The sequence below is a fragment of the Colias philodice genome, chromosome 23, assembly GCF_061535455.1.
Source record: "Colias philodice isolate Cphi_HAF_F1 chromosome 23, ilColPhil1 Martin Lab GWU primary, whole genome shotgun sequence".
NCBI lineage: Eukaryota > Metazoa > Arthropoda > Insecta > Lepidoptera > Pieridae > Colias > Colias philodice.
Window position 1 is genome coordinate 2,935,621 of NC_143108.1, and position 20,367 is coordinate 2,955,987.

Here is a 20,367-nt window from a genome sequence, read left to right on the forward strand (position 1 = left end):
GATTTTGTTTTGTTAATATTAATAAAATTTGGAAAAGGCATTTGGAATTTGTTAGTATAGGTACTAGATATCTAGGATCTTAATTGGATAACTACCTGCCCATACAATGTTTTAGACATTTTAGGGCAGTAAGGTAAAATAAAACTAATTTATATTTACGTTAACTTTTCTGAAAGTTCGTTTGTGGAAACTAGAAGACATGTCTAAAAGATGAATGTGAATATTACATATGTTATACATATTTTGTATGTTCGAAGGCTAACTCCTTAATGCCTGAACTAATTAGGATCACACAATCACACATATCTTTCCTTATTTATATATTTATTTTTATTTTATTATGGTAAGTCTATTCTGTAGTTTTTTTTTTAGGATTTATCCATGTAACTAATGAAATATATTTAACCAGATTATTCCTGTGGTTTATTAGATTTTATCTCCAGAATCGGGACGCGTGGGTTGCATTCAATAAGATCAATGACCTTAATTTTATTTAAAATATATTAAAGGATGTGCTTATTGGATTCCTCTGAACAAAAGAATAAAATTGACACGTAAGCTTAAAGGTTCATAACCAAAGGGTAGGTCAGTAACTTTTAAATGAATTATCTTTATTAAATGAATATAATATTATGATGAAGTATGTATGTAATTTGCTTTTATGTTTTCTATAACTTAGGTCAGATTAAAAAAAATATTGCTCAGGCAGTTAATAAATAACTTTGACAAGAACTTATTTCAACTTTTCAATTTATAGACTACTAGCGGTCCGCCCCGGCTTCGCCCGTGGTAGGTACATAATATTTACGTTTTCTCTACATAAGAACCATCCTCGTACTTCAAGGAATATAATAAAAAAAGAATTATCGAAATCGGTTCAGCCGTTCTCGAGTTATGCGCTTATCAACACATTTTGCGATTCATCTTATATATAAAATTCTCAATGTTAGTTTGCATACTCCTCCGAAACGGGTGGACCGATTCTCATGAAATTTTCTGTGCATATCGGGTAAGTCTGAGAATCGGCCAACATCTATTTTTCATAATATGTACCACGGGCGAAGCCGGGGCGGACCGCTAGTCTTATATATATAAAATTCTCGTGTCACAATGTTAGTCTGCATACGCCTCCGAAACGGGTGGACCGATTCTCATGAAATTTTCTGTGCATATCGGGTAAGTCTGAGAATCGGCCAACATCTATTTTTCATATGTACCACGGGCGAAGCCGGGGCGGACCGCTAGTTTTTATATATAAAGACTATCGCCATACATTCTATTACATTGGTTGAATTTAATAGAGTAAATACAGTACGCCTAAAAATTCAGATTCAATTAGCAAACCCGATTCCACCTCTACCAATTTTATTCCAACCAAAAGCAAATATTCTTAAACTTTATTATCTAAACAGATTTTCAGTATTTCTTAGAATAAATTGTCAAGAACGCAAACAGAATCCCTGAAGTAATTGCGGTGGAACTTCAATCCATTGTCATTTGGAAATGTAAATCTAATGGACGGATCTGAGCCGTGGCCCTAATTTGCAAACACCTTTATTAAACTTTGAGAAAGAACTAGAAGTGTAAAGAAATTGTGCTATGACATATTGAATGAATGAGAGCTTTATTGTACACACCAAATTATAGACATTACATAAAATACACATAAATTGCAGAATAGGCAACTAGTGACTACATACTATAATCTATAAGTACTATGATCTATCTATTAGGGATAATTATTTCAAAATTGTTCTCGTTACGTTCTATAACTCTATGTAGAGATATTAAGAGGTAAAATTTCTAACTTATGTTTTTAGGATAATCTTGGGAAGTACTGATCCGATCAAGAAAATTCCTTCACCATCAGAAAGCTGCACTTTTCAGAAGTGACAGGCTATTTCTTATACCAGTTCAAGAAGAAGAGACTTACTTACAAAACGTTGTATAGTACAACAGTATAGTACGTTGTATAGTACGTTGTATAGTACGTTGTATTGTTGTTTACTACAACAATTAAATCTAAAATACAGTTTTGAGAATGTTTCTCAATCATTCGAAGTTTATGAAAACAATAATAAACACGTTGCTAGTTGAACGCTACATAAAGATTTCAAAGAAAACTGTTCACTATATTATAATATTACAGCAATCTAATGTATGGATGAATAAGATCTGTGGCCTCAATTTACAAACAATTTTATTGGAACCTTGGAGCATTATAGCTAGTAAAGGAAATTGCGCTTGTTACATAGAAATAGGTTATATGTTTCTATCTGTCCTTCAGGTCAATTGAAGGGAATAATCCCTTATATGACCTGCTTTAAGGTACAAAGGTTGAGGCATGAATATAGGTCAAATTATTGAGTTGATAGTTAAATAATACTTAAAATCACAAATAGTAATTGGTAAAGAAAAAATATCTAAGGCGTCAGTTAGTACCTATACAAACAAATCTAAAAAAATATAATATGAAAGTTATGTTTAAAAAATTAAAAAATGCAACAATCATGATGATATTTACGAAGCCTGAATTGTGTTTCATTTTAGTTATAATAAATAGAGATAAATAAAAATACAATTATAATATTGAATAGTTTATTTGTACATAGACAAAATATAATTTAAGCTTTATAAGCATCACTTTGAAAACATACAAATAAAAAAAACTATGCTGATAAAATTAACAAAGTAAAGTTATCATTGAATTAACGACCTTAAAATAAATAAATAAATTACGAATCAATAAGTCGAATATTCTTACAATGTAAAATAAATTATTATAAATAATATTTTGAATATATTATATCTAAACATTTCTTGAATCGATATCAACGACAATTCATTAGATTTAATTGTAATAAATGCTTTATTTTATAAAATAACATAATATTAAAAGTTCTACTTGACAGTCTTTCCATTTATGATAACATGGATATTAATAAAAACGGGATAAGGAACTAACTACAAAAAGACATTCGTCCTATCGAGATTTAAATAGTAAATAAATAAACAGATTTTTAAGCCACTATAATTGCATTTGATCAAAAAAACTTAAATATATAACTTATTCATTGCGCTATACTAATATCTCTACTCTACAATAAATAGGTATTTATTATATAAGACATGATTACTATTGCATTATAAGTAATTCATAATGTTATATCAAGATTTTAATAGCTACTGAATAAATTAATAAATACAAAATTGTTTACACATCTTAAAAATATTTGCAATCATTAATAATTTAATACTTTTAGCTCCTGACAGTTTTACCAACTCAGGAGTCTATAGATTCACATAATTTATAATGGGCCCTTTTCACAATGAGCAGCGTTGGCCCAACAAATGATCGTTGATGTTTGCCACCATTACGGCGAATATGAATAAACATCTACAGTGACGACCTATTATAGACATTTAGGCCCTCTAGACTACCGTGATTGCCTCTACTTGCCCAACGTTGCCCATTGTGATGGCCCATAAGCTGTATTCATTCTAGATAATTCTATTACTTCGCAGTACCAGGTGCTGTGATATACACCGGGGCGGGTGTTGGCCGATGTTTGGCAATGGTGTATGCCCTGTTTGACGGCCAGTCCTTCCCGTACCCACCTCCTGAAGAATATGCGTAGCTATTGGAATAGTCCGAGTTGTAGTCAGATGCGTCACTGCCGAAATACGAGTAGTGTGTCATTGGGTGGTGGTGCTGAAATAGAAGGAATTAAACGTTAAAATCATGGAAACGTTTGTAAAATATTTTAGACAAATTTTAAATGGCTTATAATATGAAATAGAACACAATATAGCGCTACATAAAAAGAACGTGTGTGCCGATCACACGTGTCAGAAGTGAAACTTCTTTGGCAAGATTCAAAGATACCAAAATCGTCACTTTATAGTGTGCTATGACGCGAATTGAAATTTTACTCTCAACGCGACTAAAGAAGTTTCACTTCATATCTATCTACATATAACTCAAAAATATGTACCTACTAAAATGTTATTTTGATACATTATTTTCTCTGAAATCAGGGCCCCAAATTAGTTACTGCAATAAATAAATGTAAGCTTATAGAATTGTATTTTAAACTAAGAACACACTAAGATACTCGATTCCTGATAAAATAGAAATATTTGTGAATAACATAACAACGAACTGAAGGTTCGTATTATATTTAAGCTTATATACATCGAGTACCCTTATAAGAGGCTCGTGCCCCATTAGTGGGAACATAATTTATTTATTTATATAAGGCACTATATCACACAAAAATGGGCTGATGATGATGATGAATTATTTAATATATTTTAATCTAATTCATACAGAACTAGGCATGTTTTATATTGTATTACATTCAATTCTCGCACTTCATGAAAATATTTTGTATTGTGTTTATATAATCGATAACATTATCATAGAGATAAAGCTACTATTTCCGCTCAGTACTTCAATGATAAATTTGTACTTAAAAAAGCTTAACAACCACTCAAGATAGGAGAATAGAAAGAACCTCTAATTAATTAAAACATATGATTTGATGTAAACTTAAATTAACCCGAAAGTAAGTAAATTAAATATAAATTTATAAGAAAAATGGATGAATTGCCACTATCGCAAAATAAATCCTACCAATATTGTAATAATGTGGAATTTTGTGAAGATGCATGTTTGTTACTCTTTTACCCAAAAAAAGATGATCGGTTCTGTATGAAATTGGGTAGAGTGACTTTATTAAGAAAGTTAGTTATTATCCAGGTACCACGCGAGTGAAGCCGCAAGTTTCAGTTAGCTAAAATAACAATAAAAAAATTTGCTACATTATTTTCAAAGCTATCGTCGTATTAAATTTCGGTTATCATGAGTTTCCATTCAATATGTCAGCATAAGCCAGCTTAATTTACATCACAATTAAAGTACACAGATTCAATTTAATTCCCAAAAGCAACAGCCGAACCCGTATGATAAGATAATTAATTAACTTCGAAACTTCTGAATCTATTGTACACCGACATCTGAATTTCAAAGGTTGAACTTGCTTTTATTTTATAATTAGTACGTGTTTGTGTTATTTTTTTAACTATATATTAAAAAAAATATTTGCTTTAAATTACTCTAGAACGGCTCGCCCAAATCAGCTATTTTTTAACGTTTTTGTTAACGCACAAGGAAGGTTCTTATAGAGAGAAAAAATGAAAAAGGGGCAATAGACCGTCTGCTCGGGTAGCTCATTCATTATAAATTTGAAAATGTGTTTGTTTGTTTATTTTTCACAATGAAGCACTTATGATGTGATTTTTTGTTTCTGGCAATAGTTAACAAGAGTTATCATTGGCTCCTTTTTACCGCGATAAAACATTTTACTCCCATGGGAATTTCCGATGGTACGCGAAAAAACCCGCGAGCAGTAAGCTAGTTTGATTATAATCCAACAATCTATCGCTGCATATAAAATATATCTATATAATCAGCACAAACCCACATTGGATGATATAATACCTAAAAGCCTGGATTTCAAGTGGATTTAGATAACTTAAGTTTATTTATTTCGCTCCAGAGTCGATAAACGTGGCTTATTTATTTTATTTTTTATTGGATACTAGCTATGCGCCCGCGGCTTCGCCCGCAATGTCTAAAACCTAATAAATTATATAATAAATCCTTCCTCTTGACTCATCTATCTTTAAAAAAAACTGCATCAAATACCGTTGCGTAGTTTTAAAGATTTAAGCATACATGGGGACATGCGGACAGAAAAGGCGACTTTGTTTTATAGGCACTATGTAGTGACGGTAGAGCAATCAATGACGAGTTAGAATTCATATTTTTTAATACGAATAATATTTTTGGGTTGATAGTTATTACCTATTTACTAACTTAATGGAGAAAATAAAAGATGAATTCTAAAGCTAAATTATATCCGAGCACACGTTTCAGAAGTGAACACACATAACACACTATAGTGTAGGTAATAACTAATAAGTATCACATATAATTTTATTCACTGTTAGGAATAGATTTGCTTTAGTCTTAATTTTTCGTTAGATTTACCTTTTATATAAATATTAAAAATTAATACAAGGAAATATGAAAATATCACACATTAATCTCGAAATATAGTTTCAGGTGATTATAGAGAATTCATTTCTTAATTTATATAAATCCTAATGAAAAATACATTTCCAATATGAACAAAGTTCGTTATTTTGAAAGTTTCACACGTTCGCCTTTGAAACGTATGAAGCAGTTAGATCGACTTATAAATTCAATTAAGAGACTTAAATTCATTTCAGAAAACTCAGTCTCTATTTGGAATTAGAAATATTTTATGACGTGAGTAATGTACAAAAGGGTATTTTTTTTAATGAACCACGAGAAATATACATTAATATTAATAACTAGTAAAACTCATTAATAATGTTTTTATGACATTTTATGGTCGAAAAACATACTTTCAAATCCTACTAATAAAATGCGAAAGTTTGTGAGTATGTAAGTATGGATGTTTGTTACTCTTTCGCGCAACTCTACTGAACCGATTACAATGAAATTTGTATGTAGCTGAAGACCCCGAATGACTCAGCTTTCTATCCCTGAAATCTCACGGGATCGGGAAATATGCGGGTTTTACTTTGACAAAGCGGGCGTAGTCACGGGCAGAAAGCTTATAAAGTATAATATTATAGCATTATACAGTTGTTTAAGTTTATTAATATTTAGATTTTATCATGCAAATAATTCCTGAACTAAAATCATCATAACAACAATTAAATCCAGCGAAATACATTTTTTTTAATCGGTACAACTGCAGCGTGTCATATCAAGAAATAATCCAATTCTGACTTTAACATACAAGTAATTTCTAAGGCGCGGGTCAAACACAAGCGGTGCGGGCGCGGGCGTGCCATAAGCGCGCCTCTTCAATCTGTTTTGCACCACATCCTTCTTATACATTTTGTATGAAAGAATTTTGGACAGGCGTCGAGGCGGCACGCCACCGTTGCGCCGCGGGCGTACCGCAGGCGTACCGCAGGCGCGCTTCCCCAAATAGAGGTCAATTCACGGTCATACACAATCAAAAACAAATCGGGTGGTAGTAGACCGGGAGATACTGACACAAAATTTCGAGTCATTTGTCTGTTACAATTGTTACAAAAAAAAAATTTGCAGATTTTCGGCGGTATGGCGACCATTTGGAATCGTCCGAAAAGTATGGCATGGCGATTTTCGTAAATGGCTGCACGACGATGGTTACCTGTGCAAAAGTTAGCCTGGTACAAATGGTTGAATTGTTTTTTTTAAATCAACACATTCGCGTCTATGTATGGCGGGCTGTAAGTCACACCGGAAAAGTATGGCATGACACTACCGCCTACTTCTTTTTTATGGGCTATCGGTAAATTCTAAAATTTTTGTGTTACAAATCGTTTGACTTCGCTATTTTTCCGACGAGTTCGACTAACGCCCACGCGACTAAGCCGCCGGTACCAGCGTTCACACCATCGTTTTTCTTTTTGTCATTGCGTACTAAGACCCCTGTAGAACCGCCATCCTGTTACAAATGACTCGAAATTTTGTGTCAGTATCTCCCGGTCTATAGGACACGGTAGCCTGTCAGTCAAAAATGTGTTCTCTCTGTGTGGAATTATATAGAGCTGCTATTAAATACCCTTCTTCGTTTTGTTTTTAAAGGTGAATTGAATTAATCGATGAAATGATTTACACAGGTGATGGCAGTAGGGAAAGTGAAAATGAAGAAGAGCATAATGAAAGTTCCCATGTATTTACAATGTCAGAAATAAAGATAATCCTGATTTTGATTGTGTTTTTTATTTATTTGTAATTGTAATAATATTGTGGAATGATCAGTACTGTAAATACTTTTGAACTGAGATTTTAATGATAAGATTTATATGGTTTAAATGTAAACCTGTGTTTGAAAACCATATTTTATCTATACTAATATTATAAAGAGGAAAGGTTTGTATGTATGTATGTATGTATGTATGGTTTTCACGCATAAACTAGGTACTGGACCGATTTTGATGAAATTTGACACAGATAATCTTTAGACCCTGAGAAAGAACATAGGCTACCTTTTATTGCGAAATATGTACCACGGGCGAAGCCGGGGCGGACCGCTAGTACAATATAAATTTTGTGTTATTTTAACCTTCTTTTCTTCCATCATTACACCAGTACTACTTTAAAATTATGTACTTTAAAAGTACTATAAAATTTTCCAAGTAAATTCCAACATTTCCAACAAAGATATATTTGCAATCGTGGGGTTATCCTCGCTATTTACTTACAAGGAATTATCAAAACAAAATCGTTACTTTCAAATTAACGTTACTTTCAAATCTCTTTTAGCACAAAAAACATAATTTTACTAAATTATGCATGAAGAAAATGCATTTAACCACTCTATATAAATATCATTTTCGGACGCCAACAGCGCGCCCGAGGCGCGCCGGCAGCGCGCCCGAGGCGCGCCGGCTGGCGCGCCCGCGGCGCGCCGGCTGGCGCGCCCGCGGTGCGCCCGATGCGCGCCGCGCCGCTTGTATATGTCCCGCGCCTAAGAAGTAAGAAGACGTTATTTCCTCTTATTTGCAGCGTAAACCACTGGAGATAAATATTTTACTAACAGTTCAAGCTGGTTATAAAGGTTTTTATTTTTACTGGGCATTGCAATAGATTCTTATCTTTATATACGCGAAAAATGAAAGATGTCTTGACGTTTTTTATGTTATCTGAGGTAAAAATAATTTCCTGAAATAGCCTTTAGTTGTTACTGAATTCATGAGGGTAAGTTATTGTTTAAAATAGTCAGTATATAGAATAAATGCTACGTTAAACAATACAATACTGCTTAAATTATAACTAAGCGTGGTTTCGGATGGTTTTACATCATGTAATATTATGGGACGCATAATATCCTCTTTTTTATGAGGGAATCATAAAATCCAACTATTATATAAATAGATGTTACACGCTACATTTTCTTTCAAGCGGTCCGAATTTGTTTGTACATTATTTAGTTCTTTTTATGTATACTTTATAGTCTTGCAGTCATTAATACTTATGATAACGTCAAATTCTTTAACATCTTGCTGATTTATAGTATAGTAACTTCATCTTGTTAATAATCATTACATTAAGATAATATGGTCTGTACAGAAACTCATTCGCAAGCATAATTGCTTTGCTAAATCGTGATTGGCGGATAATTGTGTCAGCCTAATTTCGATTGGCTAATACTAATGGGTTTCTGCTTGTGAATGCCTTCTGAGATATATGTCACTTTAGACATCCAATTACGTCATCAATTATATCTAATATAATATATAAATCTCGTGTCACAATGTTTGTCCTCAATGGACTCCTAAACCACTTAACCGATTATAATAAAATTCGCACACCATGTGCAATTCGATCCAACTTGAAAGATACTTAGGATAGTTTAAACATGTAGGTACCACGGGCGAAGCCGGGGCGGACCACTAGTCTTAATATATATAAATCTCGTGTCACAATGTTTGTCTTCAATGGACTCCTAAACCACTTAACCGATTATAATAAAATTCGCACACCATGTGCAATTCGATCCAACTTGAGAGATAGGATAGTTTAAACATGTAGGTACCACGGGCGAAGCCGGGGCGGACCGCTAGTTGTCTAATATATTTTGTACAATATGAACCTAGATTGAACAAATAGTAAAAAGATATATTGAAATACATCTGTCTTCTTGTTCCAAATGAAAATTACTTACCGAATTAATTTTAATTTAGTTTTAAGCGGGATTAAATACTAAGTATCCAAATCAGGACGAGTATAACATATTTATATTAATGGGCCCTCTTCACAATGGGCAGCGTTGGGCGAGTCGAGGCCATCACGATAGTGTATGTTGCTTGTTTATTCATAATCCCTTTAATGGCCGCAAACTTTGACAATCATTTGTCAATGATGGGCCAACACTGTCCATTGTGCAGCCCATTAAATATTTACCTTGCAAGCCTTCAAAGTACTCAGCAAACTAGGCATCAACAAGGCAGCAACAAGCAGCAACTTCTTGATCAACATGACGCCCAACAGAATTGGGATTAGCAACATTTTCGTCTTCAGTGTTGCTAGCAGGTTCAGAAATGGGATCATGATTGCCAGCTTCTTCTTTTTGCCACGACCTGTAATGTTCATTTATATATTACTAGCGACCCGCCCCGGCTTCGCACGGGTGCAATGCTGATACTAAATGCACTACAGAAAAATTGTGAACGTTGTATAGGTATAAAAATATAGCGGCCCGCTCCGGCATCGCACGGGTATAAAATACATAGCCGGGCGGCCGCAAACGCTACGTCCCGCAATTTTTAAATCTGTAATATCTTCGAAAATATTCACTTAAATCATACGGTGTAAAGGGCCATATAGATCTATATTAAATGAACAATGTATCCATCGTATTTAATTGGTTAAGGATTAATGCTGTATTGGTTAAAATCGCTTCGAAAATTAGCCATTATTTGTCGTAAAAAGTAAATGACAAAAAAAAGTTATTGTGGGTTATCCATAAGAGATAGACATATACCATCGCGGACTTTTCTGTAGACCTTTTCAATGTGTATAATACTTAGTACATTATTTTGATAAAACTCGTAGGGTTCAGCCTGCGTTTGCAATGTAAGCGGAATAAATTTAATTTTTTTACGACATCACATTAGAAACCTCAAAAATAACAGTACTTCTCCATTACTTAATGGATCTTATTATACATATAAACCTTCCTCTTGAATCACTCTATCTATTAAAAAAAACCGCATCAAAATCCGTTGCGTAGTTTCAAAGATTTAAGCGTACAAAGGGACATAGGGACATAGGGACAGGGAAAGCGACTTTGTTTTATACTATGTAGTGATTCGACTAGCTTCCGCCCACGACTTTGTACGTGCATCCCCGTTTTTCCCCGTTCCCGCAAGAATTTCAGGAAATCCTTTCTTAGCGGATGCCTACGTCCTAACATCTACCTGCATGCCAAATTTCAGCCCGATACGTCCAGTGGTTTGGGCTGTGCGTTGATAGATCACTATATCAGTCACCTTTGAGTTTTATATATATATAGATTTGTATTATGTGTATTGTATACCTACGTTTTTACAGAGAGAAAAGGTATTGAAGAATACAAAAATTAATAAATATATTAATTAATTAATTTAAACTAATTTTTTACATGTTCATATTTCATGTTATGTTCATGTCAAGTAATTTACAGTTACGTAACAGGCAACAAACGAAGTAGCAATTATTTTTTTCATGCAATTTTATACATTTGTATCGAGTTTCTAGAGATTTTACGAGCACAATAATTATTTTGCTACCTATATGTCTTAGAAAATTGAAATTGAATTCTATTTACTCTACTGTTATTTGTATATCAAAAAAAAAACAATACAAAACAATTCTAAAATAAATTTAATCGATGATATTTAAAAAATAACTATTTTACGTACGTTACTAGGCACGTATTTTGGCAAATATTTACTGTAAGTATAACTCCTACAGAATTACTACGACAAAAATGTCGGAAAATAAATCCTAAATGATAACTGTTGTACAGTTGCAGATGCGCTCAGGAAATTCCTCTTAGCTCGGAGATTAATTAAAACTATATTAGAAGCGAAATTACAGTTAGTAAATTACGTAATTTAAAGGAAGATTTAAAATTAAAATATTACTCAGTTGTGTTGATTGCTTTTAAAACGACGCTCTTAAAGAGAAAGAGAATATGAATTCGATATTTTCTTTGTAACACGGTTATATTAGTTTCACGTTTGTATGTAACCGACTCCTATAGAGTCGATTTTGACCCAAGATTTATTCAAACTTTGTGCCTTTATCAAGGATCGGTGACAATACAATATTATCATGAGTTTATCATATATTAATTATTGGTTCTACTCGATAACTCTGTTCAACTGATTGACGTGATTATTTTTGTATTCGATAGTTAATATTATGTTTTCTTATTTAGAACTGTGGTGTGTTACCTCCCTCTAGGACATTTTTTGTAAAAAAATATTAAATATAAAAGATTTATAGAGGTCTTAACACTGGTGTGTGTGAGATAGGGTGAAGTTAGGTTAGACCCGGGATCAGTATTTTGGAAGGTTACCTAAGGTTCCATCCCGAATATTAATAACTCGAGATTTGAAATAAATCCCTGTATTTCTTGCGATTAGGATACAAATTATAATATTTATTATATTGCTTATTGCTTGCTTGATTACTTATTTGCTATCGACTTAATAATTTTATGTAAGATTCGTACGCGAAAAACATGTATTATCATCTGTGAAGTAAATTGTAAAAATACATACGTTTCAAGGTATAACATACACAACATTTTAGGCATCATTTTTTATGTACATCTTCTTTATTCATTAAAAATTGTATAAAATAACATTATGTTCATTTATTTCTAAGTTTCTACATTACAATTACTAACAAAATCTAGATAAGTATTCAACTGGGCAGTATTGTTTGAAACAAGTCATTTCCGAATTCCGTCTCAAAAATTATGCACGTAATACTTAATCTAAAATAGTTTAAATAAACAGTTATAATATTTGCTTTAATTACATCGATTTGTTTCACGTTAACCTTTACGACCTGCTATCTATCCCACGATACGGTCCGATTATTTTCGACACAGCCGTTTAAACTACATTTTGTTGTTAATCGTGATTCGCATGCTCTTAATTTATTTAACACAAATAAACGATGACGTTCAATTTACTTTGTAAAGGAGGTTATTGATTCTATTATAAATGAAGCTGTAAAAAAATGTGTTATGGCTTGCAATCGGATAAAATCTATACTGATATAATAAAGCTAAATAATTTGTTTATTTGGTTGAACGCGCTAATCCCAGGAACTGCGGGACCGATTTGAAAAATTATTTTAGGGGTATCTAGCCCATTTATCGACGAAGGCTATATATTATCGTCACTCTAAGACTAACAGAACCGCGGTGCACAGCTAGTATAGATATAATATACATATCTATCAACATAGTATCATGTTATGAATTCAAATATGGTTCATATTAAGTGCGAATTAAATGACTTTTAACAAGTTTTCAAAATTCAAAAATTCTTTAATTGGAACATAATATATAATTTATATGAAGCTATTATTTTGTCGGATCACGCATGTATTTTTCCGGAAATCTATTTACTGTCCAAAGCAAAAAGAACTGAAATGCGTGGAATCTTTCACATACGTTATCCCCTACTGACCTAAAAGAAATTCAATCATTGAAACTGATGTGAAATTCCTTCCTGATACTTCACAAGAGTACACGCATCGTTAGTTTTCAATGGTTTAGAAGAAACGCTTTGGACTCTGCCCTTAATTGAAAAAAAAAAACATTTGTACTTAATAATTATTGTTAGGAAAACTAAACCTATTTCAATGTGTCAGAATTAGAAAAACGTTAAATGGGGCCAAGCGACGGCTTTCAATTAAAAAACTCTCATCAAAATGTTTTCATTCAGTCGAAAGTTTTGAGGTAACAAACGAGAGAATCTCCTCCTTTTTTGAAGTCTGTTGAAAATTAATAAAATTTAGCAACTAAAAAGCCTTTTATCAATCTTTTGTTTTCCTTAGGAAAAAGCGAAGTAATTTTTATAATCTCGTGAAACAAAATCATTTCATCCCAGATGGTTATAAAGGTCGATGAACTTTGATGGAAGTAATACGACATCCCGCGATCGTGTCGCCTTATAAATATTAATCAGAGCACGTGGATAGGGGTATGAACTTTTTATTTTATTATTAATCCTGAGAAAATGCTAGGAAAAATATAGTATTTTTTATGTTAGTTAGTAATTAATCAACTAAGGTTCTGTTGCGAAATGATATAAATCACGAATACTATTTATCTATACTATAATATTATAAAGCCGAAGACTTTGTTTGTCTGAACGCGTTAATCTCAGGAACTACTGATCCGATTTGAAAAAATTCTTTCAAACTCAAACTCAAACATTGTGAAACCTCGGAGCGCAGCTAGTGTATAATATTTTTTTACTTTATATTTCGTTTAGAAAAGTCAAAAGAAAGAAGTATAGGTATTAATTCAGTTTATTATTGTTCATAAGGTTGATCGTTCTCAGAATTCGATCCGAATGCGTAAGCATAAGTAGATTTAGGTTAAAAATAAGATCTTGGTTTAATATGCGTAGTTTATTCCCTTCGCTCCATATTTAGAAAATGAAACATAGCTGTTAAAATCGTCAGAATAGTTAAATAAGTGCGCAAATTGTTTAAATTTGTTAGGTACAACGAATACAATTAAGAAAAAATAAGTACTTAAATATTTTAGAGAAATACATTTGCATAATTTAAAGTCATCAATCCTTACCATCATCTTCAGTATCCTGCTCCTCAATAGTCCTTGCTCCAGGAGGCAGGTTCACCCTCAGTCCTCTCATTTTGAAGAAATCACGAACCAAACTCATAAAGTATTTAGCGATCTCCGTCCACTCAGAAATAATGCTCCTCTGACCATCTCTCAACAGATCAACTTCTTCAGTAACATTAATATCTTTTAGAACATCCGAGTTCAAAGGTACGAAACTTATGACGTCATTCGCAATGATAGTTTCATTACTGCTAAGGTCGCCGAAAAGCGTCTTCTTGGCGATTTTCAAAGCCTTGTACTTGACGCAGGATAAAGCCTCGCCTTTCACGATGCAGCTGTCTTTGACGTAGCGTAGATATCTATCTTCAGAGCCCATTGTTTGTTCGCTTGCGATAAACAGAATTGAGAGAACTATCTTCCAATTCGTCATTTTGAGTCTGAAATATTTTTGGATCGTATTAGACAGGAGAGAGAATAAATAAGTCTAACGGTGCATTTTCATCAAAGGACCGAATGCTCATTCTAACCCCACTATGACAATTTTTTTTAGTGTAAACAGGCGTAGAGCATTTCGTTATTATGAGTGCGTTCGAAAAGATTAATTCATTTAATTTATCAAATATTAATAATTATTCAATCTAATACTGAATAACATTGAATACGAGTTTTCGTTTACACTAAAAGATCGCGAAAGAATGCTCTTGCTCTAACTACATGTTCGTCAGATGTAAATGCACCGTAATTAAAAAAAAAAACATATTTCATTTCATTTCATTTCATTTCATTTCATTTCATTTCATTTCATTTCATTTGTGTTACCGTGTTAGAGATAGTAAAAGGTAAATTCAAAGTTGTAAATAATAAACTAAATGATCAAAATATGTTTAGAAATTGTGTACACGAAAAATAGAATTTAGGTAAACATTCCGATTAATGAGACAAATAATGATTGGCCTATTTACGTTCTTAGATTAAGACAAAGTGCCTTGTAATTCTTAGTAAACAGTCCATGGTTAATTATAGTTTATTGACCTTTAATGGCTTCTATCACTAGATTAGTTCTTACAAGAGTCATAAAAGAGACATCAAATCTGTTAATGCTAGATTGCAAAGAAATGTCTTTGTAACGTTCGAATCAAGTATTACAAAGAAATGAATTGTTGAAAGTCGTCGTTAGTGGCACATCCCAGCCCTTCCAAAAAAAGCAGAACAATAAACATCAAATTATTATGTTGTGCGAAATGTGAAATATTGTTGATTTAAAATTTCACAAAATAACAAAGAGCATTTCGCAAAAAAGTGTATTAATCAAAATTTGTAATCATGCGTTTGTCCAAATCATAAAGCTTTGTAAAGGTAACAAGGGTCCAAACTCCAAATGCTATGAAACAAAGCAAAGTTGTTTATTAGGTTCCCATACATTTGTATTCTGTTTTTAGGGTTCCGTACCCAAAAGCCGTGAGCTAGAAAGGTGAAATATTCACAAATCATGTATTTCCGTCGCTAAAAAATAAATACTAAAAATTCATGTATAGTACGGATCCCTTCGTGCGCAAGTCCGACTCACACTTGGCCGGTTTTGTTATATTGTTAATGTATAATGTATTCTACGGGTAGCGGAATGTTTTTGTAGGTAACAGCCATGTTGTTAGGATATGATAATATTTGACCGTGTTGCTAGGAAATAATGTAATTTCCAAGAACATGATATTATTACAATTTGCTATTATATTATTACCCATGTGCAGATCTTGTTATTACGAAATATGAGATGATAAAATGTAAACATGTACAATTTATATCGTTTGAAAACTTAATAAAAAGACATTAATGATCCATTGAAATGTTACATTTTTTAGGCCTGACCTTGAGTTTTTTAGAGGACGCAATTTTATTTTTTTGATGTGTAGGGGGGGTCAGTGTGAAGCTAAAACCAAGTTTGTGGGGTCGCCACCCTTGTCCCATGGCCGCCATCTTGAAAATAGCGGTTGAAATGGTTTTAACGATATATCTCTTAAACTATTTATCTGATAATAAAACAATTTTAACATTATTTGTTGCAAATTAAATTCTCTACAACTTTGATTCAGTAACTTTTTGTCGTAGAACTATAAATAAAAAAGTTATAAGCGAAAATGTTCAGAAATTAGAGCTATTTATATTTTTCAATAAAACTTTTTTTTATCATTTTACGAAGAAATGATATAAGACTATTTTTGTAGATTGTTTTTCGAGGAACAACTTTTATATACAACATTTTTTCATTACGTCAATAGCTAAGGTTTTACAGCGCTCAGAAGTGAGTACTATTTTTCAGTAGTAACTATACATAATAAATTGGCTATTGGCTCTTTTCCCAGACTCCACAACAATGGAAGCACACTGCAGAACATTTCAGCCCTGCTTTTCGACGTAAAAAAAAACACACTTCCAGACTCTACCTCCTGGGTTGTGGGGAAAAGATTCAATAATTAATTATTAATAATATTGTAAAATTAATTATTAAAAATATTATTATAACAAAAATAAAATAATTACTGGTGACAAATTATTATTAGTACACACATAATATATCGTATTCTGTATAGTAAAGAGTACTTAAAATAGTACTCACTTCGGATGGCTGTAAAACCTTAGCTATTTAATTAATGAAAAAATGTTGTAAATAAAAGTTGTTCTACGAAAAACAATCTACAAAAATGGTCTGATATTATTTCTTCGTAAACTTAAAAAAAAAAGTTTTATTGAAAAATATAAACATCTCTAATTTCTGAACATTTTCACTTATAACTTTTTTGTTTATAGTTCTACGACAAAAAGTTACTGAACCTAAGTTGTAGAGAATTTAATTTGCAACGAATAATGTTAACATTGTTTTATTATCAGATAAATAGTTTAAGAGATACATCGTAAAAACCATTTCAACCGCTATTTTCAAGATGGCGGCCGTGGGACAAGGGTGGCGACCCCACAAACTTGGTGATAGCTTCACGCTGACCCCCCTTACACATCAAAAAAATAAAATTGCGTCCTCTAAAAAATGCGACCCCAAATGTAACTTTTCAATGGACCATAAGGCTTTCTTTTGCTCACAGGTATTTATATCTACAAATTATAATACAAGTCAACAATAATTTTAATGCAGTGATGGCTCGGTGGTGAAACTTTGAACTTGACATCTGCCAATCCGCACTTGGCCAGCGTGGTGGATTATGGCCTGATCCCTTACTGGAGGCCCGTGTCCCAGCAGTGGGAACGTTATGGGCTAATGATGATCATGATTGACAATTTTAATAAAAGCCAATATTGAAAACTCATAATAATCTACGTATTAATATTCATAAAACTAAACTCGTAAGATGCACCTAAAGAACAATCAGTAAAGTTTTAAGTCACTTTGATGAAGATTGGAAATCTAACTATTCTTTAGGAAGTTCATTAATGTTTAACGACTTTTGCATTAATTATAACTATACTAATAACACTACGGAAAATGGAGCTTAGATAAACGTGAGTTAACTAGCGCAACGAGATTGAAAGATAGAAAATAATATAAGCACTACAAAAAACATATACAAGGTATGCCGTTGTTGTGTTGACCGCCTTGGTACAGTGGTTAACGCGTGAGCGTAGAACCGAGGCGTCCTGGGTTCGATTCCCGGTGGAGACGAAGAAAAAAAAATGTATTGGTCTGACAGGACACAGAAGGCTGATCACCTACTTGTCCCTAAAGAAAATCGATCAGTGAAACAGATGTATATAATACATCTGCCCCTTACCCCACTAGGGGACATGGGACTTCACTTTTATGCCGTTGTTGGTATACTATGTGTAACTGTATGCATACATGGATGGTGCGACATACCTGTATAAACACTGCAATGCCTAAATCTATACTAATATAATGTAAGTAATTCAATTGATTGTTTGCTTAAAACTTTAATAGATAATCTCACGAACTACTGGTTCGTAATGAAAAAAAAATGTTTTGTGCGTTAGATGGACTATTTATTGAATTAGACTATAGGCTATGCTTATAATATCACGGTTAAACTCATAAAAGCGAAGAATCAATAAAAATATTGTAAAAAATGGTAAAAGTATCAATTTTATGAGCAGATGAAGATGCGTGGGTCCTCAGTATTTAACTTGGATAATGTTTTTTTTTTTGGAAAAGTTTGATAAATTGTTAGGTACAAGTTTGTATATAGTTGTTTCTTGATGGAACTAGTAACTAGTTTAAACTAATATTTTAATATTAATACAGGGTGTCCCACTATGGGTATACTTAGCGCGAAGGGCCTTGTAGTTTTGCATACACTGATCACGTAAAAATACTTAAAAAACAAAATTACGTCAAAAATTGTTTGCTAATTTTTTCCTTAAAAACCATGTTTTCTTCTCTAGCTTCGCTCAGCCGGCATATACCGCTACTGTGAGCATTTTGTCTATGAAAACATAATCTTAAATGATAGCTCACGTGCGGGTGGCAAAGTTGGGCGGGTTGCTTGTTAGGGGTGTACACTGTACACATAGAGTTTTAAGAATTCATATATTTGAAAAAAAATGTGTCTGGAATTTTATAAGTATTTTTTTCGCACTCAGCGTATGCAAGACTATAACCTCCTTTGAGCTTAGTATACAAACGGTGGGAAACCCTGTATAATTTTATCATGAACATTTTAATGTCTCTACCATGTATGTAGAAGGAAAGGAAAAATAAAGGAAACTATATTTTTATGGTAACGTACGGCTCTGTTTAGAAAAAGGGGAGCTCAATAGAAATGATTCGAATGTAAACAAAAAGCCAATCTTCGAAGCTTGTACGAAGTAGTTTGGCTTATAAAATAAATATTGGAAAAATGATCAAAATTCCTATTTGGAGGGATAAAGCTTTTAGTGGGTAATCTTCTTGGATTTAAGTGTTTTATACATGTTTTATAATAATTATAAATTGATCTCTTTATAGAAAGTTGTTAAAAAAAATATTCAAATATCACAAAGCAAGGAAATATTAGATTTAGATTAGAATTCTTTGACTTTTTAATTATTATTTAACACGAACTTAAAAATTTTAATATCAGCTTGAGGACATTTTATATTTCACAGATCCTTATGAAATCCACTTTATCACTTTAAACCGCATAATTAAAAAAATAAACTTACATTAAATTCACTGCACTTCACACACTAAATATTAACTAATAAATATATTCATAAATAATGTAATTATAATTATATGCGCACGCGCCGATGTTCGATAGATCAATGTCAATGATGGCGTCTGATTCGCTATTTAAATGATCTAGGATCGATACGCCAGCCAGCGGAACGTAGATAATGTGATCTGGATGATTTCGAAATCGTTAGTGGCTGTATTTTGTACTGCGGGTTTGCTTGTGTTATTTATTTTTAAAGTGCATGCTTTTATTAAACTTTATGTGAAACAATGTGACGAAAATATTATTGTTTCGTAATTTATCAGCTACTTATAAAGGTAACTATTTCTTTAACGTGTTTATTATATTGCTAGCTTAACGTCTGTAGCTTCTCCCACCTAATAAAAAAAATATGTTAAACGCTGTCCATTGGTGAAAACAGAATAAAATTCGGTGCAGTAGTTTTTGATTTTTTATCTCGAAGAGACAAATAGGCGCGTCGAATAATTGTGTTTTGTGATGATATTGAAATTAAAAACATAATTCAAATTTCTGATTAATTATTATTATCATAAGTTTCAATTTAAAATATAGATAGGTAATATGGGTATCGAGTAGGTTTAGTACTTTATTCGACTTATAAAGATATATTTTTCAAGTACAATAAATTGCGTATAACCTTATAAAAGTTTATTCAACTATATGCCAAGAGACCTAATAATTAGATCCCAACCATAATAATATCAAGAACTATAAGAAAGAAAGTTAAACGGACG

The 20,367-nt window shown here is 32.4% G+C and overlaps 2 protein-coding genes across 3 annotated transcripts in view; both read right to left on the minus strand.

The window, feature by feature from the left end:
- LOC149477918 (uncharacterized) overlaps positions 1-20,367 on the minus strand; it is a 600,334-nt gene that overhangs the window by 256,482 nt on the left and 323,485 nt on the right. The window lies entirely within an intron of this gene.
- Positions 3,182-19,687, minus strand: LOC149477934 (uncharacterized). Of its 2 annotated transcripts, XM_089710014.1 has the most exons (4): positions 19,599-19,687; positions 14,433-14,869; positions 10,019-10,194; positions 3,182-3,712 (listed from the first exon to the last, which is right to left on the minus strand). In XM_089710014.1, the coding sequence occupies exons 2-4, from the start codon at positions 14,860-14,862 to the stop codon at positions 3,515-3,517; spliced, it is 804 nt and encodes a 267-aa protein (XP_089566140.1). In that variant the 5' UTR covers positions 14,863-14,869; positions 19,599-19,687; the 3' UTR covers positions 3,182-3,514. The 2 variants fall into 2 exon arrangements, with proteins under 2 accessions (XP_089566140.1, XP_089566141.1); XM_089710015.1 differs by lacking the exon at positions 19,599-19,687 and having other exon boundaries at positions 14,433-14,991.

Coding starts and splice junctions, on each gene's coding strand:
- LOC149477934 (XM_089710014.1), bottom strand. CDS start 14,862: ATGACGAATTGGAAGATAGTTCTCTCAATTCTGTTTATCGCAAGCGAA. Junction 10,195..14,432: donor GCAGGATACTGAAGATGATG/GTAAGGATTGAT, acceptor TGAACATTACAG/GTCGTGGCAAAAAGAAGAAG. Junction 3,713..10,018: donor GTACTTTGAAGGCTTGCAAG/GTAAATATTTAA, acceptor CTTCTATTTCAG/CACCACCACCCAATGACACA.